The sequence below is a fragment of the Typopeltis vanoorti genome, chromosome 17, assembly GCF_054136105.1.
Source record: "Typopeltis vanoorti isolate ZY-2024b chromosome 17, IOZ_Tvanoo_1.0, whole genome shotgun sequence".
NCBI classification, from domain to species: Eukaryota; Metazoa; Arthropoda; class Arachnida; order Uropygi; family Thelyphonidae; genus Typopeltis; species Typopeltis vanoorti.
In genome coordinates, this window is record NC_143565.1 from 3,694,961 (window position 1) to 3,721,640 (window position 26,680).

The 26,680-nt window shown below is 38.5% G+C and overlaps 1 protein-coding gene across 1 annotated transcript in view; it reads right to left on the reverse strand.

Annotated features, from left to right (window-relative positions):
- Positions 1 to 26,596, reverse strand: part of LOC150097104 (large ribosomal subunit protein uL16-like) — a 94,497-nt gene extending 67,901 nt beyond the window's left edge. Inside the window, exon 1 of the mRNA XM_090406856.1 lies at positions 26,418 to 26,596. Within this exon, the coding sequence (XP_090262982.1) occupies positions 26,418 to 26,440 (23 nt within the window). The 5' untranslated portion in view covers positions 26,441 to 26,596. The remainder of the gene's footprint in view (positions 1 to 26,417) is intronic.
- Between the last annotated feature and the right edge of the window lie 84 nt (positions 26,597 to 26,680).

Consider the following 26,680-nt stretch of genomic DNA (forward strand, 5'->3'; position numbering starts at 1 on the left):
AACATTGATCCTACAACAACCCCTTACAAACTTGTAGGTGTCTATCATATCTCCCCTCTTCATCCTATCCACTAGACTCTGCAAATTGCATCTTCTCAATCTTTCCTCGTATTCACCATTTCAGAAGTCATAAACTACCTTAGTCAGTCGCCTTGGGACCCTCTCCAACATCTCTTCGTCCTTTTGAAAACCAGGTGTCCAAATCTGGTCACAGTAGTCCATGTGTGGCAAAATCAAAGCCTTATATAATGGAACAAGAATCTCCCTACTTCTACAAGTCAGTGTGCTCTGCATCATTCCAAGAAGTCTTTGTGTTGTCTTCACAATTTTGGCAATGTGTCCCTTAAATTTCAGATCCTTATTCACTATCATCCCAAGATCTCTTATTTTCTCCACCTCCGACAATATATCCCCACCAAGCATAAATTCTACATTCCATCTCTGTTTCCCAAATTTTAAAACTGTACATTTTGCAACATTGAATTCATATCCCCATTTCCGTGCCCATTCACTCAATTTATTCAAGTCTTCTTGTAACGCCACAACATCTTCTCTACTCTTTATAGTTCATCCACTTTACATCATCTGCAAACAACTGAATATGCCTATCCAAATCTTCATCAAAATCATTAACATACAGATTAAACAGCAATGGCCATAAAACAGATCCCTGAGGGATACCACTTGTGACTTTCCTCTTTCTGGATAATGCTCTCCATACACAATTTGTAGATACCTATCAGATAGCCAATCTCAAATCTAATATACAACCCCATCTGCTCTAATTTGATTATCAACTTATGATGTAGTAATCTATCAAAAGCCTTTGTGAAATCTAAGTATATTACTGTGTATCCCTCTCATCTGTCCAAGAAAGCTATCACCTTATTGTGATAAGTAAGTAGATTACTAAAACATGACCTTCCTTTAGTAAATCCATCCTGTCAATCAAAGATAATACCATTGTTGTCAACCTATTCTGGATCCTAGTTCTCACAAGCTTCTCCAACAACTTAACCAGATAGCCCTGCTCATGATGGAGTAGTCATCCTATGTCATGCTTCATATTTATTATGCATTTATCTCTTCAAAACTGAACTATGGGCATAAAGTCTACGATTCTGCAATGCAGAGTAGCCTGTGACAGTCAGATCATGTCCATCATCAGGATCAATACAGATATGGTTTTCACACATCACTCATTCAAAGTTTTTATCTTGAGGTGAACATACCTGCTTTGTCACTTTGATGGAAACAATTGCTTCTTAACTATGCCCTAAAAATAAAGTCTTTCCTACAGCATCCTACGCGGACTAGCATTTTTCTCAGCTTTGAATGGTGAATGTCATTTGATCATACTGCCATATGTCCTTTTGATATGCATGTTGACGAGATTATGCAAGCCATTCGCATGAATCTTGACAACATTACCTGCACTGAACATAACAGCATACCTCTAGCAGGTTGCGCTCTGCAAGCAACCTCTCAGTGTACCAATTAAGTAAGTCTGATACTCCATTGTCCATTAATAAATGCAGTTATTTAATGTGCACATAGCAGAACACTTTGATTTCGTTGCTATTTGTACTGATGGTTCAAGATCTGAGATTTCTGTTAATTGTGCTGCTGTGTTTCCTGACATTAACAGAAACAGGATTCACAAAATATAAAAATTTTAATTTTTTAGTTCTTATCTATGAAAATAATCTTTATTTTATTTTTAATAAGTTGCATAATTTCAATATTGTTGTGCAAATCACAGATATATTTATAGTTGTTTATGACCACAGAACAGAACATGAGTGACCTAAATATTAAAATATATCGATACAAAATGAATAATGCAAAAAACTCACGTACAAAGATTATTTAATAGTATAATTATACTATTAAATAATCTTTGTACGTGAGTTTTTTGCGTTATTAATTTTGTATTGATATGTCTACTCATGGTATACCTCTTTTAAAACTTATTAAAATATATGGAAAAAGCATTACCAATTCTTCATTGTAAGTGGGTTGATCAAAACATCGTATACTCAGCTCCAGATTAAGACAGGTTCATGTCAGCATCTCAGGTAAACGGTTGGTCTCTCCTTCCTCACGAGTAAAATAAAATCTCAATTTATTTCCATAAAAAGGCATTTTTACGAAAAAGGTTTCTTTTCTTTCTCAATTTTGTACATCTAAAGACAGCAATCAAATCAAAAATTCATTTTCAAAATAATGTCCTTTTCAGAGCACATAACCAGCAAGTTTCCTTTTCTCTCTAAGAACTGATCTTATTTTACACTCAATTTATTATTATTATTATTCAGGCCTTCATGGAGTCAAAGACTCATTGTGGGAGGTCCTTTCTAAGAAACACTAGTCTATCAAGACTCATCGAGGGAGGTCCCTCCTAGGAAACACAAAGGCAATGCATTCCATGGTTCAACCACCCTCCATGCAAAGAAACCACTCCTCACCCCTTTCTTACAGCTTCCTTTCGTAACTTCCAGGGATGGTCCCTTGTCATGACTCCTTCCTGCTGTTCAACCAAGTGAAAGAACTCCCCAGTGTCAACCCTGTAACCACCTCTCAACAGTTTAAAAGGCTCAATCATATTACCTCTCCTTCTTCCACCAAATTCTGCAGTCCACAGTCCCTCAGCTGATCCTTATAATTAACATTGGACAGTCCTGACACCATCTTTGTTATCCGCCTTTGTACCCTTTGCACAGTTAATTTATCCCATTATAATTCTGGGGACCAGATCTGAGAACAATAGTCTAAGTGTGGTCTGATCAGAGTCTTATACAACAGAATGATAACCATTTTATCTCTGCAGGTCAGTGTCCTTCTCATTATTGCAGCAATCCTCTGTGTTACCTTCACTGCCTTTGCAATGTCCCCAAATTTCAGGTTTCTATCAATCATCAACCCCAGATCTCTTGTCTCCCCTACTTCCTCCAGTTTAACTCCTCCCATAGAGTATGCAGCGTCCCATCGATGTGTCCCAAACCTCAAGACCATACATTTTGCTGCATTAAACTGACACCTCCATTCATTTGCCCATCTATCTAGCTTATTCAAACCCTCTTGCAGGGCTACTACATCTGATCTAATCATCAAAATTCCTGCCAATTCAAGGGGTGTACAGGATATGATAGTACTACATAAAAAATTTACATCATTACTACCTTCCTATCTGTATTATGTAAAGTTAGATTTTCAATATATTTCAATATATTAAGTTATGTTTTGGTGGGATCATAATCAGTGGGATGTAGGTAGAGTAGTCTCAGAGAATCATCTTTTACAATTTATTCAGTGATGTTAATGACATTATCCGCAAACAACTGAATATCCCCCTGCAATCCACGGACAATGTCATTAATATAAAGGTTAAACAATATAGGTCCCGGTACTGAGCCCTGTGGAACCCCACTTGTAACCTTCTGCCTCTTTGATATTGCTTCACCATACACACTCTCTGATACCTATCGGACAGACAATCCTGAATTCAGTTGACCAATCTGACATCGAGACCCATGTGCTGCAACTTGAATACCAGCTTATCATGTGGCACCCTGTCAAATGCCTTTGCTAAGTCTAGGAAAATGGCAGTATATGCCTTTCCCTCATCTAATGCTCTTGTAACTTTATCATAATTTAGACATGCAAAAGTTCTCTCAGCTGTACATTTTGTAACTGGTAGCATTATATAAATCCTTAAAGAACTCTAACTTTGAGAAGGTACTTTCAAGGTTTTTTTCCTTGATGTAAGAGCACATCACATGTTCAGACTGAATGTTCTTTTAACAACTCACATACACCATTGAAGGCAGTTCCCATGATACTCACGTGCTCTCAACCAGAAAGTTAGTGCCCTCACCATAAATCTTAAAATCTCACACAAAGACCTGCTTGTGTGCATTATTATTATTATTATTACTTGACACCTCCAGGGAGTCCAAGATTCATCGAGGGAGGGCACCTACTCTACAACTCTCCGTCTCCACCACTCAAATCCACCACCGCCATGTAATGTCCACAACCACCACTAGTATTTTCATAGACAATCACAAACATCCATACCCATGGCAGGATTTGAACCCGCAGGTTTTTTTTGGCTGGAGAGTGGATATGCTAACCACTCGGCCAGCCAGGCTGGCTATATTAGATATGTAACATAGCAACATATTTTTAGAAAAATAAATTGCTATCAATATAGTGTTATTTTAAAATGTAAATAGAAACTATGAAAGTTGTTTTATATTATTACATAAATGTGTATGAATTGACTGAATGATCTGATTATGACTGGACTACTTATACATACACTGCTTGGAAGGAAGTCAACAGACACCACAATGTGAGGAACAAACAGCCATGTGCCTACCTTAATAAGATGTAGTACTCCCCTTTTGCTGCGATGGCTGGCAGCAATCCTACAAGGCATACTTTCCACAGCATACAATAGCAATCAATGGTAATTTTTGACCATTCTTCCTGTAGGCATGTAATGAGGTCCTGGATTATTGTAAGGTGAACATCCCTTGATCTCACCCGACACGCCAGTTCATCTTCCAGATGTTCAAAAGGGTTGAGATCAGGGTTCTGTGTAGGCCAGTCAAGTGTGGTGATGTTCATATCCACAAACCATGCAGTTACAGCAGCCTTACGACGTGCACTGTCTGGCTGAAAAAGACAATGGTCAGCTCCATAGAAAACCACCAAGTAGGAAGTACTGCATTGTTCAGAATCTTCAGTTACTTCTTGGAGTTCAATGTGCAGCCCAAGGCTAAACCAGGAAAACAGGACGATGCCATCAAAACCACCACATATGAATTTCATAGTTGGGATTACACACTCTGGAAGAGAAGTTTGCTGGGCATCTGCCACACCCCTCCATCTGCTTCATAGAGGATGTAACGTGATTCATTACTCCATAACACAACTTTCCAAGCTTCCACATCCTACTATGCATGCTTTTTGTATCACTGAAGACAATACTGTATGTTGATTTGGAGCTTGCATATTGCAGTCCTATGATGGAAATCCATGTTGTGAGCATTGGTTCTGAATGTTTTTGTGCAGATTTGTGTTCCAGTCAATGCCCAGAACTCCACATACATTCAATGTGTCGAATGACAAATGGTGGTTTTTACATATTATCCTTCATAGCATTCCATGATCACGTTCAGTGAGTGTATGAATTGTCCACTGCAGATAGCACTTGCAAATGACTTCCTGCATTTTCATTTCAGTATGGTATCATTGATTGTTGACCTAGGATGGCCTAATTTATCAACAATTTACTGAACAAATAGGCCTGCAAGATGGCATCCTATCACAACACCTCTTTGAAACTCCATTAAGTCCCTTCTTGCAGCCATTTCACCAGGACAGATTTGCACTGACTTAGAGCATTATATTCCTCTAATTTATACTGGCCAGAAACACAGGACATTATGAAAGAATTAAACCAGTAATCAGAAATAGAAAAAATATAAACGTAAATGGATGGAACATGTTCAAAGAATGAAAACTGACAGATTACCAAAACAAGTCTTAAAGTACAAGCCATTAGGAAAAAGAAAACCAGGATGTCCTCTTAAAAGATTCAACAATAACTTCTAAGGCTGGAACAGCCACTCTATGTGGCCTGTTCCAGCCTTTGTTTTTTTGTCATCATGCCTATCAAGGATTTAGGCATGATGACAAACACATGACTCATTACATGGCATGATGCACCTTGTCTATGGGGGTGTCCATTGACTTCTTTCCAAGCAGTGTAGAGGCTGTTGACTTTGCATCAATTGTCTAAGTATCCTATTACCATAATGCATAGCAATATACATGTCCAAGGGAAGCGTGTTTTGCATTATGGGAGACTGAGGTAACTGATGTTAAGTCAACAACCTGTAATTGTGAAGATACCTCACATGCAAACTTTGTTTGCTTACACCTGGATAAAGGATTAAACAGTAATATAATTTACTTTGTAAACAAGTAAAAAACTGTCTTTGATCCAGAGCATTTTACCAATGAGTTGACAAATGTTTACATGTATATGGAAAAAAATTTCTGCATTAACTCAACTTGGTATCACTACACGCACCTGTTGGACCAGTTGTAACCACTGACTTAAAGGAAAAAAATCGATGACTCAATTTTGAGTCATTCATCGATTTTTGGATAGCAGATAATGACTGAATTAACAACTGCCACCATGGATGGATGGATCACACATAAACACTGACTGACTTCCAGAAGAATTTAAAAACCTGATCGTGAAAAGAACAGAGCCAGGCACCAATACCACAGAATGCTGGCTCCAGCAAGAACTCGGCAGGCTATAAAGAAAGTCCGATATGCATTTAAAACCTGTTGAAATCAACAGTGGGAAACGAAATTCAGTGTGTAGCCCAAACTACACATATGTGGATCTGGACTTAAGTAAAGTACACGCCTCGGTATGCTGTATGCTAAAATGTGTAGAGTATATATACCCCATCTAACTGACATCATCTACCGAGGAACATGAAATCATCACTAAACTGGGAATAGAAAACACCAGGTACAGATGGATTTCTATCAAAAATCGTCAAATGTCTGCCACATTAAATCATAATGCACATTGTTGCTATTATTAATGCAGTATTAAGATATCACTACTTCCCGGCAAGATGGAAAGTAGCAGATGTAATCTTAACCGCAAAATGAAGAAAGCAGCACACCTTCCCTCCAAACTCTCTTGTATCCTGATAGCTCCATCGTAACCTCAATCAACAAAAAGGCAGACATTTTGACATCAGTTTTTTACTCCAACTCTTGCCTGGATAACAAAAGCAAATCACCTTCTGTACTACCACAAACTGCCCACTGAACATCTCCTCTGAACTTTCTTCAAAAGGACATCAGGAAATCCTGATTAATCTTGATACTAATAAGGCTCCTGGTCCAGATGATATTCCTCCAATTGTGATCAAGACTCATGCTCCAGAATTGATTCCCATCCTGTATCACATACATACACTATCATATTCTACTGGCATCTACCTAGAAGCAAGCCTACATTTAGCCTGTACCCCAAAAAGGAGACAAAAATCAGCCATCTAACTAGCCACCTATTGCTCTCAACTCAGTACTTTCAAAAGTGATGGAGAAATTTATCAACAGCCAGCTTCTTCATTACCAGGAGACTCAACAGTTGATATCCTAGCGAATCTCATCAACCTTTGGACATGGAAATATTTGGAGAAATCCATGTTACTGCTCTCAATATTTCAAAGGCATTTGATTGTATCTGCCATTGTGGCTACTGAATAAGCAGGCATTTCATGGTGGGTGGCTTCCTCTCATCAGATTTCTCCATCAATGCTGAAGAGCCCAGGGTTCTGTGCTTTCACCCACACTATTCCTCCTTTATATCAATGACCTCCTATCTCTGATTTCAAATCTTATTCACAGCTTTGCTAATGACAGCATTGTTCATTTGAGAAACCCTGTAGTATTCTAATACCATAACTTAAAGATGCCAAGAAATTATATTCTTGGTTTCATCCTTTAACCAAGTCTTTGAAGTATCTTCATGACTGGGTTACTTGTATAGGGGTAATGACTTCACATCAACTGCCTTAGTATCCCATAATGCAAGGCACATATCCTTACAGACATGTATAAAGTTATGCATTATGGGAAGGGACACTGCCCAGACTGGTTTCAACCTTTATTGAGGTCTAATTAGTGGGAGCCAGACCCAGAAGGGTATTGCAGAAGTTATGTCCATAAGGATATGTGTCTTGCACTATGGGATACTAAGGCAATTGATGTGAAGTCATTAGCTCTGATATACAAGTAGCCCATTCGCAAAGATACTTCACACACAAACTTTGTTTGCTTACACTTGGATAAACATGAAACCAAGAATATAATTTCTTGACATCTTTAATTTATAGTATAACCAAGTGAAAAAAAAAACAAAAAAACTTAATATTCTAATGTTAGATGCCTCAAGATCTTCCATAATCATCGACTTAAACACTGACCTCCTCAACATCCTCAAATGGGATGAAAACAACTTAGCAAATTTCAAATACCAAAAAAAAAAAAAAGCCTGCTTTGATTACCTGCAAGAAAAATCCTACCTCATTCCTCTGTTTTGATAATGTTCTAGTTTTCTTTCAAGATCAGCTTTCTTTCCTTGGATTGACTGTCACTTCCAGTTTATCCTGCCATGAACATATTACATACCTTAGCATATAAAAAGCTTGGTGTTAGATTCCATTCTAAATATTACTTTTCTTCTTCTCAATTCGTAACACTCTCATTTCTGGGAGTGTTAGGAGTTGACCAACCATGGAAAGCTGTTCCTACATTTGGAGTGGAGCACCAAGAATTCCCTAAGGATTCTTGATGACATTCAGAAGAGGAGAATCTGCTTAATAGATGACATGTACCTCACAGACTACTTCAGTCACCATCACTTTCTATATGGTACTTTCATGGGCACTGTTCTTCTGAAGTGAGTTGACAAGGGTAGAAGGGTAGAGTTAAGAAGGAGGGTCATAATTGCAAATGACTCTATGAGCAGGTTATGCAGGAGGAGTGGGTGTGGATGTGTGGGTGAGTTTGATGGGTGAAAGGACTTATGAAGGATGTTTTGCATTTGAATGGATTTGGTGTGTGGGACTGGAAAAAGTGTTACTGAATGAAGTGAAAGTTGATGTGCAGAATCGGGGGAACTAGAGCTTTTTTTTGGGGGGGGGAAGCTGTTGAGTGTAAGAGCGTGTATAATATGCCTAAGTTAGTACGAAGGACAACAAACCAGAATGGGATACTTAGTATAAGGTGTCAAGATACGGGTGGGACTAGGGGACGTTAGTACTTTATGTATACTAATGCCAGTTAGGAACAAGGAGGAGGAATTTTTGGACTTGGTTGGCTCTTCCTGGCCACAGGTTATTGGCATTAGTGAGACATGGCTAACAGAAGATGATATAGTTAGTGGGATAGAATGTGAAGGGTAGTGTGTTCAGGAATGACAGAGAGAAAAGAATGGGGGGAGGAGTGTTATTGATGATAGCTGATGAACTGCAGTCAAAGAGAATTGAAGTTCAACTGCACAATAGTGACAATAGCACATTTGAGGCTATCTGATGTGAGATTGAGGCCAGCAGAACAAAATATACAGTTGGGTGCTGCTATAGACTAGGCAATGGAATGGATGATGGGGATAGTATGCATAGGCAATAGACTCAATGAGTGGAGGACAGGTAATTATTATGGGGGATTTCAACTATGGTAACATTAATTAGAAGGAGGAGGGGACACATGGAAGGAAGGAAATGAATTTTATGCAGTTACTAAGGAATAACTACCTGAGACAGCATGTAATAGATATACCAGGGGTTCGAGAGTGCTTGACCTAGTAACTGAATCTGAGAATTTGACTGTAATGAATATGACCATGTTGCTACCAGTATTATTATTACGGGCAACTCCAAGGAGTCCTTAGACTCATCGAGGGAGGCCCTGAACATGATGTTCATCGACTATTCGACATTCACACAGTATCTATCATACTTTGCCTTGAACCCATTCACAGTCATAGCACCCACAACAGACTCGGGCAGCTTATTCCACTCATTCACCACTCTAAAAGTAAAAAACCTAGCTCTAACACCCTTACTAACTACTCTTGCCCAGCTTCCATGGATGGCCTTGGAATTAATCCTATAGAAAAAATTAATCCTATAATCCTTGGAATTAATTAATCCTATAGAAACCCTTCAGTAATTTCAATGTCTCAATCATATCCCCCTCTCTTCCGCCTATCAATCAATTTCTGCAACCCACAAATCCTCAACCTGTTCTCATAAGGTTCATCCCATAGATCTGCTATCATCTTGGTCACTCGCCTCTGGATCCTCTTCACCTCCTCCTCATCTAGAAGAAACCCAGGCTACCAAATCTGGGCACAACAGTCGAGATTGGGATACAGAGGAACAATAAATTGCTTGTCTCTGCTCATCAATGTACTTTTTTGCAGCCAAGTGATTTGATGAGCTGATTTAGCCACTTTTGCAATGTGCCCACTAAACTTCATCCCTATCCACCAACACTCCCAAATCACTGGCCTCATCAATCTCCTGGATTACCGTTCCACCAATGTGGTATACTGCTGCTAATCTTTTCACCCCAAAATGCATAACTTTACATTTTGCCATATTAAATTGACATCCATTCTCCTTAGTTCAGTCCTCCAATCTATCCAAATCATCATGCAAAATTCTTACATCATCTGCTTTCACTATTGCCCTACCCAACTTTGCATCATCAGCAAACAAATGAACTGTTCCTCTCAGATCCTTTCCTATATCATTAATGAACAAATTAAATAGTAGTGGTCCAAGAACAGAATCTTGCGGCACACCACTTGTCACAGGCTGTCTTTTGGACTCTACTACTCCTGAATAAACTACTCTCTGATATCTCTTCATCAACCACCCACCTATCCATCTCATCACCCCTATATCCATTCCCATATGTTGCAGTTTATGGATTAGAATTCCATGTGGTATCCTGTCAAAGGCCTTAGCCAGGTCCAGCAAAATCACTGTAAACCCATTATCCCTATCCAGTTCAGCTGTCACTGTGTTATAAAACTTGAGCAAGTTACTGAGACATGATCTATCCTTCACAAAACCATGCTGTCCCCCATACAGTATCTCATTTTCATCAACCCATTCCTGTATTTTGCTCTCGACTACTTTCTCCAAGACCTTGACAATGACTCCTGATATGCTGATCGGTCGGCAATTTGCAACAACTGTCTTGGATCCTCTTTGATCCTAACCCAGACCCAAGACTCAAATTAAACAAAATGGTCAAAGGCACCGACAATTCTTTAACTGCTTCTCGTACAACACGAGCTGGTATACCATCCAATCCTGCAGATGAATTGACATTGAGATTTTGTAATAGACATTCACCTCCACTTCATTCACCACAATTCCCATATAAACTGTTGGTTCTTCCATTTCTGCAATGTCACCACCTGGATGATATACTGTTGCAAAAAATGCTCACTCAGTAATTCTACTATATCAACTGATTTGGTTACCTCCCTACCATCGGCATTTTTAAAATCAATCTGCCATATACATTTTTTCTTTTATTTGCAACATATTGAAAAAACTGTTTGGGATTCTCTTTAGCCTGCATGGCTAATGTTCTTTCATAATCTGCTTCTGCTTTTCTTACCACACTTGTTACTCTTCTGGCCTGGGCTTTTTATTGTTCATGTGCCTGCAGGTCACCTTTCTCCTTAAATTCCCTCCACAGTTGTTTCTTTTTTTGCAGCTCAAGCTTAATGGTGTTATTCATCCATTTAATCCCTACTTGATTTATTATTCGGACTCTACGTATACAGTCAGTCATTGCCTCCTGCAAACACTTCTTAACTGCCTCCCATGCACTATCAACATCCAGCCCTTGCAGTTTTACATGCCAAGGCACTGAACCAAGCAATCTCCTAAGCTTTTCATACTTACCAGCACGGTAATTCCACATGTACCCTGTCTTAGTCGAAAATTTCACACATTTAGCCATCTCCCAGGTGGCTAAATGTATGAAATGAATATGACCACGTTGCTACCAGTTGGTGAGAGTGATCATAAGATCTTGACTTGGTAGGTGGTTAAATGTGTGCAATTTTCAATTAAGACAAGGTCCTGTCCTGTCAGGTGTCTTCTCCCTCCAGGAGATTGACTACCATGTGTCTCCACCATGTCCTATTCTGCACCTCTCTACTACATTACTCATATGAGAGATAGGTCCAGTCTTCTATATTTTTCATTCACTAAAGTCTTTGTCTTCCTCTTTCCCTCAACAGTTCCTTCGAGAAGTGTCCTTTGTAGGCAGTTATGTCTCAGAATGTGTCCAAAATATCTGACTTTTCTCGTTTTAATTTCTTTCATCAGGCCCCTGTTTACGCCTGCCATCTCTAGTACCTCTTCATTTGTCTTTTTGTCTTTCCGTGATATTCTCATAATTCTTCGCAGCATCCACATTTCAAAGGCCTCCAGTTTTTTCACACTCAGATTGGAGCGTGTCCATGTCTCTACTCCATATAATAATGTAGACCATATGCAGCATTTGGAGATTCTTAGTCTTGTTTTCAGATTTAATTCTCTAGATGTTAGTAGATTTTTCATACTGTTGAAAGTTGACCTTGCAATTTCAATTCGTTTTCTAATTTCATCTTCTGTCCTGCCATTCTCTGTGATCAAGTGTCCGAGGTATATGTATTTTTGTACCTGTTCTAATTTATTTCTTTTTATATTGATGCATATTTTTGGTATTTTATTTTCTCTTGAAATTATCAAAGTTGAAACTGTTAATAATTGGTGGATTTTTATATTGAGGATATTCATATTTATCTTAATATTTAATCCTACCATAGAGATGATCTCTGTTTCTAACAATTATTTTTTTATTCTGAGCGTACCGATATTTTATTATGTGCACAAGGGTTCACTCCAATTGGAATTGGAGTGATCCCTTGTGCACATAATAAAATCTTCCAATTAGCGTTTCCTCCAATAATCCTTTTAAAACGATCTATAGCAATATTTTCCTTTTATTTATCCACATTAAAACTTAATAGTTCCACGATTCCTTTTTCGGAATATATTATTAATTTTCTTCCGACTGTCACAATAAAACTTAAGTTCCTCTGAACCTAAAAAATCCGCCGGCCTGTATTCTAAATTCCTTCCGAACGCTATCTTGTTTACAACCGTTACCCAGATACCGAACGCTATCTTGTTTACAACCGTTACCCAATACCGAACGCTCTCTTGTCAGCTGTCAATCACTCCATAAAACTTCTCCGCGAGCATGCGCAATCCACGAAAGTCAGAAACTAAGTACTGTAAAATGGCTGACACGTTGTATCCGTTAGCGACAAGAGAATGTCTTCATACACAAAACTTAATATTTCAAACCACAATCAAATTCTTTTAAGTAATACAAAGATCAAATCTAGTAAGTACATCAATTTTTTAACTTCTTTACATATCACTTTGGACAAAAAAATTCCATAACGGGCACATCGCAAGTGCCGACAATGCTGCGTGTTATGAAAACAAAACTAATAAACATACTAACATAAACAATTCGTAAAAATATTCAGAATTTTAATTATGATTATTTTTACAAAACTGAGGCCATACTGTTCGCTATACTTGAGGGTTTCATCTATAAGAGTTTTGAGGTAATATTTGTTTTCAGCTAGAAGAACCGTGTCATCTGCATATCTTAGGTTATTAATATTTCTGCCCCTACAGTGATTCCTTTGAGGTTACTAATACTAATTTTATTAAATATTTCTTCTGTGTACAGGTTAAAGAGAATCAGAGAAAAGATACAGCCTTGTCTCACACCTTTCTGAACTGGGAATTCTTCTGAGGTTTCTCCATTTATTCTCAAAGATGCAGTCTGTTCCTAGTCAAGATTAGTTAATAGCCTAATGTCTTTTCAATCCATGCCTATTTTTGAAAGCATTTCAATTAATTGTTCATGTTGGACATTGTCGAATGCCTTTTTGTAATCTATGAAGCAGAGGTACACATCTTTTTTGTTTTTCTAGATATCTTTCTATGATAGTTCTGACGTTGAAAATACCTTTTATTGTACCTACATTTTCCTTAAAGCCACTTTGTGTATCATTCATTTCTATGTTTATTTTTCTTTTATTTCTTTCAAGAATAATATATAGGAGGACTTTTGATACTTGACTGATTGTCCTGAACTCTTCACATCTTGTAGCTTTTGTTTTTTTTTTGGGAATTGGAATAAAAGTTGAGTGATTAATATCTTTGGGTAGAAATCCAGTCTCATATATTTTATTGCATAATTTTGTTAGAAATTTCAGTCCTCCATCGAGAGCACTCAACCATTCTGCCAAGATGTTATCTATTCCTGCAGCTTTATGTGGTTTTAGTTTTCTGACGGCATTTTCAATTTCATAGAGTAAAATGGATGGTTCTTCTAAATCAGTCTATTCAGGAATATCATTTCTTTGTTGTTCATATAATTTCCTTTTGTATTCGATCCATCTTTCAATGTTTTTGTTTTTTTATCCATTAGAATATGGTCTCTTGAGTCTAATGACACCTGCATGGTTTGCTGTCCTGCTTGTCATTTTTCTGATCTTTTCATGCATTTCTCTGCTTCTGTGTTTTTTACCAAGGTTTTCTATACATTTATATTTAATCCATTCCTCTTTGGCTTTCCTGCATTCTTTTTTTATTTCTTTAGGGACAAGGTACATGTGGAATTACTGGTACATTTAAGACAAGGTATACGTAGAATTACTGGCTGGTAAGTATGACAAGCTTAGGAGATTGCTTGGATCAGTGCCATGGCATGTAAAACTGTAAGGGCTGGATGTTGATAGTGCATGGGAAGTGGTAAAGGAGCATTTGAAGAAAGTAATGGCCGATTGCATACCTAGAGTCTGGTGAGTAAATCAAGTCGGAGTTAAATGGATGAGTAACACCATTAAGCTTGAACTGCAAAAAAATAAACAATTGTGGAGGGAATTTAAGGAGAAAGGTGACCTGCAGGAACACGAACAGTACAAAGCACAGGCTATAAGGGTAATTAGTGCGGTAAGAAAAGCAAATGCAGATTACGAAAGGAAATTAGCAATGCAAGCTAAAGAGAATCCCAAACAGTTAAACCAATATGCTGCAAGTAAAAGAAAAATGTATACGGCAGAATGATTTTAAGCCATGCTGAAGGGAGGTAACTGAATCAGTTGAAATAGTAGAATTACTATTTCGGTGATTGAGGTGATTAAGAAATTGTTAGTGCCCTTGACCATATTGCTTAATTTAAGTATCAGCTCTGGGTTAATCCTGAGGGGGTGGAAAGAGGGGAAAATAGTTCCATTGCATAAAGGAGACTCCAAGACTGCTGTCGCAAATTACCGACCAATCAGCATATCAGGAGTCGTTGTCAAGGTTTTGGAGAAGGTGGTCAAGAGCAAAATACAGGAATGATAGATGAAAATGGGATACAGCATGGTTTTGTGAAGGGTAGATCATGCTTCAGTAACTTGCTCACGTTTTATAATACAGTGACAGTGAACTGGATAGGGGTAATGGGTTTACAGTGATACAGCTAGACTTTGCTAAGGCCTTTGACAGGATACCAGATGGAATTCTAATCAGTAAACTGCAGCACATGGGGATGGATATGGGGTTGGTGAGATGGATAGGAGGGTGGTTGATGGAGAGATATCAGAGAGTAATTTATTCAGGAATAGAGTCTAAAAGAAGGCCTGTGACTAGCAGTGTGCCACAGGGTTCTGTTCTTGGACCACTGCTATTTAATTTGTTCATTAATGATATAGGAAAGGATCTGAGAGGAACTGTTCATTTATTTGCTGATGATGCAAAGTTGGGTAGAGCAATAGTGAATGCAGATTATTAATATGTGACACCTCCAAGGAGTCCAAAGACTAATCGAGGGGAGGGCACCTACTCCATGACTCTCCGTTTCCACCAACAAATACACCAATGCCATCTACTGCCAACCATTACCACCACTAATATTTTCACGGACAATCACAAACATCCATGCCCACGGCAGGATTCAAACCCACAGCCTTTTGGCTGGAGAGCAGATACACTAACCACTTGGCCAACAAGATGATGTAAAAATTTGCAGGATGATTTGGATAGATTGGAAGACTGGGCTAAGAAGAATGGATGTCAGTTTAACATAGCAAAGTGTAAAGTTATGCATTTTGGAGTGAAAAGATTAGCAGCCACATTGGTGTAACTGTACTCCAGGAGATTGACGAAGCCAGAGATTTGAGAGCGTTGGGGGATAGGGAGTTGAAGTTTAGGGGGCACATAGCGAAAGTGGCCGAATGAGCACATCAAATCACTTGGTTACTGAAGGATACTTTGACGAGCAGAGACAAGCAAGTTATTGTTCCTCTTTATTGAGCCTTGATAAGACCCCATCTTGACTACTGTGCCCAGATCTGGGTGCCAGGGTTTCTTCTTGATGGGGAGGAGGTAGAGAGGATCCAGAGGTAAGTGACCAAGATGATAGCTGGTCTATAGTATGAACCTTACAAGAACAGGTTGAAGATCTGTGGGTTACAGAAATTGGTTGATAGGTGGAAAAGGAGTGATATGATTGAGACATTCAAATTACTGAAGGGTTTTTACAAGATTAATTCAGAGGAAATATTTCATAACAGGTCTGCTGGTGAGAGAACTAGGGGGGCCAACCATGGAAACTGAGCAAGAGTGTAGTTAGCAAGGGTGTTAGAACTAGGTTTTTTACTTGGAGAGTAGTGAATGAGTGGAATAAGTTGCCAGAGTTTGTTGTGGGTGCCATGACTGTAAATGAGTTCAAAGCAAAGTATGATAGATACGGTGCAAATGCTGAATAGTAATACCAATAATTCTGCAGAAAGTCACTAAAGAATTAAATTTCATCCTCAATGAGCAATTTAGATTCTGAGAGTCATGGAAAACATCAGCATAGAGTTCAAAAAGCAGAACACAGATGAGATCTATCTGGATGTTGCCAAAGCATTCGACAAAATATGGCACAAGGGACTTCTTTTCAAGCTCCTACAGGCCAAATTCCCACTAGAACTGGTCAAAGTTACAAAATCGTACCTCAGTGATTATAAACTTCAAGTGAAGCTACAGGGAATTATATCATCTGAATGCAAAATGATAGCAGGCATTCCCCAGTGCTCCCTGCTATCACTTCTGCTCTTTGCCATCCATGTGGCTGACATTCCATGCACAGTTGCCATCACAACATCCCTATACACAGACAATACTGTTATAATGGTCTACTCCCTACAACATAGATTGTGATCTGTGTCTTCCTGTCTTTGAGTAGGTTGCAGCTGATTACTAGGGAGATAGTGAAGCAAGGTGGTTTCCCATTGCCTTCCTTGCCATATTTTATGACTGTAGCCTGTGTTTTGTTCAAGGGTCCAGTTTGCCTGCTTGTGGGATGAAAAATCCCAGATAAACTGGCAGAAAAAACCCTGCTGTCCACGTCCAAGACAGGCTAACTTGGCTATGGCCAAGGAAGATCCTTAAGCTCCTCATGATGTCGACGGGAATCGAACCTAGGACTCTCCTTCCCCAGGCATATGGTTGCGAAGCGCAAAGCCACTAGGCTAACTGCATGGACATATAGATTAGCAACCAAAAAACTACAAAATACAGTCTCAGAACTAAAACAATGGCTTAAAAAAGGGCAAATTGATGTTACTGCAGATAAGAGCATGTGAAATGTTATTCAGAAGAAGATGAGTGTCTCCAGAAGGCAAAGTGGACATGTCTGGAACCCCCATTCCATGGTAACTAGTAGCCAAATACTTACGGGTACAACTAACATGACCCATATCAATCATATCCACTCAAAAGCAAATAAGACCACTATACTCGTTACGTAACTGACATAGCTGGTTAAGCACAGAACTTAAACTGTTGCTATGCAAGATGCTGATCAGGTCAGTCCTGACGTATGGCTAACCCATGTGGAGTCACAGCAGACTCAAATTAGCAAATTACAGGCAATTCAAAACAAATGTTGAAAATTTTTTCACTTGGTTATACTATAAGTTAAAGATGCCAAGGAATTATATTCTTGGTTTCATCCTTTATTCAAGTAAGCAAACAAAGTTTGCACGTGACAAGTAACCCAGTTGTGAAGTGACTTCACAAGCAAAATTTGTTTACTTATAGAGAACAATGATGTGTAGAGGTAAGGATATTTTGATTCCATTGTACAAGGCTTTGATCAACCACAGATGGATTACTGTAAACCGATTTGGTCAACTTGTTTTCGAAAGGATGATGAGATGTTGGAGAGGGTTCGAAGATGATTGAGTAAGTGTTTCTGGTCTCTGGAACATGAGGACAGATGGAGAGAATGCAAATTACAGAGCCTAGTGGATAAAAAGAAGAGGGGAGACATGATCGACACGTATAAGTTAGTAAGAGGTAATTACCAGATTAATGTGGATGTTTTTCATAGAACATCTGGAGATGGGGAGACTGAGAGACCATCTCTGGAAGCTGATAAGGTGGGTGTAATAAGGACATGAGGAATAGATTTTTTGCATAGTAAGTGGTGGGTGATTGGAATGAACTGACTGCGAGTGTGGTGAGTGCAGTGACTAAATACATTTGATTGTAGATATAATGATGTTGTTGTCATGTGGGATTCACCCAATTTTCTTCATCTGTCCCTTAGAATCGGCTGAGCCCTGCAATGAGGGATTTTTAAGTATGCATTTTTGACTGTAGATTAGTGTGTTCACGGACCACTTTGCCTGTTCTGAGGGATAAAAACTGAGTTTCTGGGCTGAATAAACCTGCTACCTCTGTTTGAGACCAGCTAACTCACCTTTAGTCAAAAGAGATCAGATAAAGATTCCTCACACATGGATGGGAATCGAACCCAGGTCTTTCTGACCAAAGGACTTTGTCTATACCGACTGAGCTACGGAGGCCCTAGATATAATGATTAGCTGTGCATGTGAGAATGGGATCCTCTATGATGAGTCGCTTGCATCCATGGAGGTCTGTTGATAATAATACTACTCTTATCAGAATCCCAACTGGAAACTTCAGAAACCATTGTCCACCTCAAATGGCAAACTACACAGTTTGTTCTGTCACAAGGAGAGCACTTGTGACAGAACAAACCTACCAGCCTTTTTCATATTCTCTCTCTCTCCAAACTCCATTAACTACTCTAACTTCTTCAACCAATTCTCTAAAGTTTAGCTTTCTACAGTTGAAATACCCTAATAGTGAGATCACCCATCTTCGGGACTTTAACAACACTCATATTGAATTCCCTTTTCCAGTTTCACCAAACAAGCAGGCAGGAATGCTGACATGTTTGTCATTAGCAACTACCTGTCACAGATCCTCAATCTCCTTACCAGAATACCTGACAACCTCTCCAATTTGCTAATACACTTGATCTCCTCCTAACTATCCCCCCCCCCTCCTTCCAAGTATACAGTGGATGTGAATTCTCTTGGTAACTCAGATCACAACCTCATATAATTCTTTTTCCACAGAACAACCTCCACCCTCTAGTTCTCAGTCATTTGGAGCTTACAAGGGTGCCAAAATGGGACAATCTTCATGACTTCTATTACTCCTTCCCATGGTCTGAATACTGCTTCAGTTCTGACCCAAATACCTGCTCAGACCGAATAAGAGAAATCATCCTCACAGGAATGAAGGCTTTTATCACACAGCCAACATCCAAGCCTTGGTTTTCAAAAAATTGTGCAATGCAGTAAAAGAAAAAAACCTCTGCATATCATGAATGGCTCAAGAATCTAGCTGCTCATTCCGTCTATCCTGCAGCTCACAACAGCTGTAAAAGAATCATCAGTAAATTCAAATCAGACTCTCACAGAGCCAAATGCCCAAATGGCAGTCGCTCCTTCTGGTCCCTTGTACAGGCCATTGGGCACAACTGCCTACCCAGGTTTTCACCACTCTTACATCAAGCTGGTACTGTAGTTATCTCACAAAAAGACAAGGCTGACTTACTGGCATTACTATTTTCTTTGAATTTCTGCACTGATGACCTGGGCAAAGCTCTCTCCACTCCATGTCACTCGTAAGGATTCTTAAGAACCCTTACGAGGTTATTAAGGATTCTTAAAAACCTGGGCACAAACAAGGCACCTGGTCCTGATGGTATCCCACCTACTGTGTTAAAAACTTGTGTCTCAGAACTAACATCTATTCTGTATTGCCTCTTCAATCTATCCTATTCAATGGCATCTATCCTACAATACGAAAAGAGGCCCACATTCAGTCCATCCAAAGAAAGGTGAAAAAAAGTGAATCAGCAAACTACTGTCCAACTGCTCTCACTTCTGTTCTCTCTAAAATTATAGAGATTAGTTTGAACTACCTAGAAACCTAACAACTAATCAGTAACCAGCCAAAAGGATACTGCCTCTTGTGATCTATAGATGATCTTATAGCTTTCACTAACCACCTGTGGACTCCAGCAAACCTTGATATTTCAAAGGCATTTGATTGAGTTTGGCATAGGGGGCTACGTATCAAACTGCCATCCTATGATCTGCCTTCCACACTCTGCAACTGAATCGCTAACTATTTCCAAGTTGTTCACTACCTGTAATACTGCATGGTTTCCTCTCCTCAGATTTCCCACGAATGAAGGGATTACCCCAGGGTTTCATTCTTTCACCCACTCTCTTTCTCTTGTATATAAATGACCAGCTTTACAGATTTCGAATCCTATTCATAGCTTTGCCAATGACAGTACACTCCATTCCTCATTTTTATCAGACATACCTTGTAGGGCTGAAGTATTAGAATCCTCAAGATCCATCACACCCAGTGACCTGAACTTCAATCTCTTAGCTATATCCAAATGGGACAAGGACTACCTTGTAGACTTCAATGTAACCAAAACTCAGTCCTGTCAGATATCTCACAAGAAAGAGCTAACATCCACCCCCCCCCCCTTACCTTCAACAATACCTAGATATCCACACATGATCAGATTTCTCTTCTTGAACTAATCTATGCCTCTGGTATTTCCTGGCATAAACACATTTCAACTATAGTTTCTGCACAGGGCACAACAACAACTGCAGCTGCCAAAAAATTTGGTGCACTTTTTTTGCACAAGACACTACTTCACACCTAAAGAGCTGTTAATTCTATACAAATCCCAAATCCATCCAGCCATGAAACACTGCTCACATATTTCATTTGGTGCACTAAAATCCTCTCTTGATCCTATCCAGAAGAAGGAAATCCAGCTAATTAACAATACCTCTCACATTCGATTTCTGCTTCTTCAACAGACACTTTAACGACAACGCTCAACTGAATTGCCAAATATTATTTTTCCACTTTCCTGCTAAATCATTAGAACAAGAGCCACTGCTAAATCCTTTTACAGTCCATTTTGAAACTTAAAGAACCAAGTTCACTGCCTTCTCTCTCTTTCCATCTACTTCTGCTCTTTGGAACAGCCTCCCCACTCTGCCTTCTCTAAAGAATAAAAACTGCAGCTATTCAAAACAAAATGTGAACAGATTCCTCCTTTCTCTTTATTATCTTGCCCATTTACATTCCATTTCCCAGAGGTCATTGCCCACACACAGCATGAATCTGCTACAGGTCTTGTGACTTTTCGTGTGTGGATCAGATATATATAAAAAAAAAAAAAACAATCAAGAAAACTGTAATTCATCATCATATCACTGAAACCAACATGTGAATGAATGCAGTATCATGTAAATGGGCATTAGTCATCACTGAAAAGTGTCATATGAGCAAATGAAGCATTGGTCAAATTGTACTGGTCAGGCTACACTTGGACTGATGAAAGCTTTTTTTTCACTTGGTGAGACTAAAATAAATTTAGTTTAATCCTTTATCCAAGTGTGAGCAAAAAAAGTTTGTCGCTGAAAGTATCTTCAGGACTGGGGTAAAGTAGTACAACACCGGGCAACTCATTGCAAAGGTCGACCAAGCTAACATCACTCCTATCTCAGTATCTCCCATAATGCAAAACACATCTCCTTACGGATATGCATAATGTTATAATGTTATGCATTAAGGGAAGGGCCACTACCCAGACTAGTTTCGACCTTTATTGAGGTCTCTTCAGAGGAAGCCTGGCCCAGAAGTGGAGATACCAGGCAGAAGCAATAGCAAGGTCACCTTTACCTATAGGAGTTGTCAAAAGGTGTGCAAACTTTTTATTAAATTACTCTGGATTTAGAGAAAGATATTGAAAGTTTATTCTTCACTTGGTTAGAATATAATAAATTTAGTTTAATCCTTTATCCAAGTGTGAGCAAACAAAGTTTTTGCCTGAAAGTATCTTCAGGACTGGGGTAAAGTAGTAAAACACCAGGCAACTCGTTGCAAAGGTGGACCAAACTAACATCACTCCTACCTCAGTATCTCCCATAATGCAAGACACATCTCCTTATGGATGTGCATAATGTTATGCATTAAGGGAAGGGCCACTACCCAGACTAGTTTCGACCTTTATTGAGGTCTCTTCAGTAGGAGCCAGGGCCAGAAGCAGAGATACCAGGCAGAAGCAATAGTATATAACCAAGTGAAAAATAACCTTTCAACATCTTTCTCTAAATCCAGAGTAATTTAATAAAACAGTGGCACACCTTTTGGCAACCCCATAGGTAAAGATGACCTCGCTATTACTTCTGCTTGGTATCTCCACTTCTGGGCCTGGCTCCCACTGAAGAGACCTCAATAAAGGTCAAAACTAGTCTGGGTAATCGTCCTTCCTTTAATGCATAACATTATAAATATCCACAAGGAGATGTGTTTTGCATTATGGGAGATACTGAGATAGGAGTGATGTTAGCTTGGTCCACCTTTGCAACGAGTTGCCCGGTGTTGTACTACCTTACCAACCTGAAGTCATGAAGATACTTTCAGGTGCAAACTTTGTTTGCTCACACTTGGATAAAGGATTAAATTAAATTTATTATAGTCTAACCAAGTAAAAAATAAACCTTCAACATCTTTCTCTAAATCCAGAGTAATTTAATAAAAAGGTGGCACACCTTTTGGCAACTCCTGTAGGTACAGATGACCTCGCTACTGCTTCTGCCTGGTATCTCCACTTCTGGGCCTGGCTCCCACTGAAGAGACCTCAATAAAGGTCGGGTAGTGGCCCTTCCCTTAATGCATATCATTATACATATCTGCAAGGAGATGTGTTTTGCATTATGGGAAATGCTGAGATAGGAGTGATGTTAGCTTGGTCCACCTTTGTAATGAGTTGCCCGGTGTTGTACTACCTTACCCCAGTCCTGAAGATACTTTCAGGCACAAACTTTGTTTGCTCACACTTGGATAAAGGATTAAATTAAATTTATTATAGTCTAACTAAGTGAAAAATAAATTTAACATCTTTCTCTAAATCCAGAGTAATTTAATAAAAAGGTGGCACACCTTTTGGCAACTCCTATAGGTAAAGATGACCTTGCTATTGCTTCTTCCTAGGGGTATCTCCACTTCTGGGCCTGGCTTCCACCGAAGAGACCTCAGTAATGGTCGAAAATAGTCTGGGTAGTGGCCCTTCCCTTAATGCATAACATTATACATATCTGCAAGGAGATGTGTTTTGCATTATGGGAGATACTGAGACAGGAGTGATGTTAGCTTGGTCCACTTTTGCAACGAGTTGCCCTGTGTTGTACTACCTTATCCCAGTCCTGAAGATACTTTCAGGTGCAAACTTTGTTTTCTCACACTTGGATAAAGGATTAAACTAAATTTATTATACACTTGGACTATTGTGCTCAGATCTGGTCACCTGGTTTTCAATGTGATATGAAGACACTGGAGAGGGGGGGGGGTTCAGAGATGACTGAATAAGATAACATCAGGAGTTTGGAATGCTGGCTATGAAAAGAGGTTGAAAAAATGTGGATTGCAGAGTTTGGTGGATAGGAAGAAGAGAGGTGATATGATAGAGACATTTAAGTTAGTGAGAGGATTTTATCAGATTGATCCAGAGGGGATTATAAAAAGAGTAAAAGGTGAGAGGGGAAGAACCAGAGGTCATTCCGAGAAGTTATGTAAAAGTGTGGTGAAGAAGGTTGTGAAGAGTAGATTTTTTTTTACATGGAGGATTGTCAGTGAATGGAATGCATTACCAGAATATGTTGTTAATGTGAGGAGTATTAAGATTCTATATGATAAATATGTTGTCAGTTGAATGAACCTCCCATGATGAGTCCGCTGACTCCATGAAGTGTGTAATAATAATACTAATTTCAAACCTATTCCTATCTTGATAGGTTACATACCACTATTCCATTTACTTCACATATCCTTGCTTGGATAGTCTCCTCCATTCGACAGTAATTGATCCAGCTTCATGTTCCTACTTTGATGCAGACCATCTCAGGCAAACAGCTCTCCTACCCTCAAAAGGTGTATGCAAAGAAAAGATATATATATCAGAAAAAAATAGCCAAAGTTCTTTACAAAAATGATCTCCATACCACTTTCAAACCTGTCATTCAAGATCGGCATCCTCTTGAACATTTGGGAGCATATAAAGTTCCTTGCACCTGCAAGTTGCCTACTTTGGACAGACTGGTGGATCAGTTAACATCTGCCTTGAAGAACATAATTACAACTGAGATCACCTGTATGGCAAGTCAGATTGGCAGATCATACTCTGGATACTCCTTCACATAAGATTAGATGAAGAAAAACATCTATATTACATAAAAGTCGTTACAGGGCCAAGAGGCTATTCTTAGAATCAGCATCAGCTATGAAGCACTCTCCCAACCTCAACAAGTATGGTTGCATTAATTAAGATAAAGGAAAAGTTTTATTCACTCATTCAGTGGAACCATTGGTTGATTCCATAAAAGCTATAAGGTCAACAATGTGGTAAGAACAATCTCCAGAGGCTCTGAACTTAAACGAATCTCTTCCTTCCGGCTTACATCTTGACTGGCAAAGATGGAAGACATTGAATAGACTTTGTTCCGGAATGGGCAGATCAAAGCAGAATATGGCCAGATGGGGCTACACAGACAATGACAGCTGCTCATGTGGTGAAACACAAACCATGGATCATCTTCTGCAATGCTGCCTAATAGACGTTAATAATATATGTACCCGAGAAGATTTAATGCAGTGTAATGAAACAACTTTAAAGTATATTAGTCACTGGATGAGTGAAATTTCTCATTTTATGTTTTTACTTAAATTAATATTTCATGCAAGTGGCATATTTGTCTTTTAATCCATATTCTTTTAATGTCTATTTCTTTAAATGTATATTTAAATTTATATGTATATGTATGATCTTACATTTTCTGTAGTTTGCACACGAAATAAATAACTTAATTTACCAAAGATTCTGGGGCTATCATTAATAGGTCTTAAAATGATACCAAAGAGGCTATCATTTTAAGACCTAATAGCCAGACTTCCCTACATTAACTTTGCAGTTATCCAACTTATAGAGGGCACCATGTAAGGACATTAGGTGTCAATTTAAACTGTTTCTACAATTACTTGGTTTAGTGCCGTGTACCTGTCACAGTTATCATTGTGTTCTGACGGTGCTGAACAGAACATCAGCAAAATATCAGTGAGTTTAATAAACATATTTTTTCCTTTTTGTGTTGATTATACCATTAAGTACAATATTATGGGCCTCAAACGGTGTGACAACTTGACTGTAGCAGGCTTCTTCTGCTACAATGAAGTCATCATACCATTCATTAATATCACCTTTCCTCTCAGCAAACCTGCTATCATATCTTGACATCACAAGTCTGCTTTCCAGTGTTTTCTTTTGCCTTAGGTCTTAGATCTATTACAACAATGTTTACTGCAATCCATGTTTCAATTTTGCAGGTCTTTCAACTGGTCTTCTAGTACTTGGTTTTCATTTTGCTATATCTTTTTTGAATTCTATTGAGATGCTTTTGCAATTCCTTTTCCTTTTTACTATTAATTCATTTATTGTTGTGAGGCACACTTTTTGCATATTTCTTCATTTCTGATGTTATCAAATTTTGTATTTCCCACAATAAGAGTTTTCATTTCTGTAGCCATGTTTAACTGACTTGTTTCAGATTCAAGATTTAAACTGGTCTTATTATACTTTTATAAATAATTGCAATACTGAAATTTTTATTTATCCATAATGTTCGGTTTAAACTAAATATAAAAATATTATTATTATAATACAAACATCTCCTGGAGTGAAGACTTACTGTGAGAAGAAATCACCTCCACGGTGGGTAATCAAACTCTGGTCTCCCGTGTGATAGGCGGCGATAACAACCACTTTATTACTGGAGGAAATCTAAGATGTCTTATGGACTTGTTCTTTTAGTTAATTTTTAGTTATTCCTTCTGAGATTATCTGTTCATTATTTCCAAGGACATTCTCAAGTCCTGGGCTATCATATACAACTATAATTAATTCCTCTGTGTTATATAAAAAAGTATTCCTGTTTTCCTTAGATAAACGAATGGTGTGCGCATCACGATGATAAAGAAATACTGAAAACAGAAGTTTTTAGAACTTATGTTCCATTAAAAAACAGAGCAGCTTTAAAAATCACCGGGAAGGGGGAAATAGATCAATCGCCAATTTTCAGATGTGACAGCATTTATCATCACAATATCTCAATGAAGGTTCCTCCATGAATCATCTCACACTCATTTAGTGAAGATTGTCGCCTGTTTTAGACCACAATTGTTACTGCAAGAGATAATTATTATTTTTTTTGAGACAATTTATTTAAACAAATCAATTTTGTATATATTACATACCACCTTGCAGGTCGTCTTCCCATGTTATCTATGACAAGAAAAGAAAAACAAAGGCAACATTAATTATTATCCAAATTCTGTTAAACATCGTAAGAAAATTTTCTACGAAAGAACAACAACACCTAGTAAGATACTCATTAAGTATACAAACAGACTAACTGTCACCGTCACACACACAAAATCAATGACCACCAATGTTTGTTATTGTTTTCCCCTAGCGGGAGCTATAGAATCTTGGATCACGTGAATGAAGTTACGGTAGA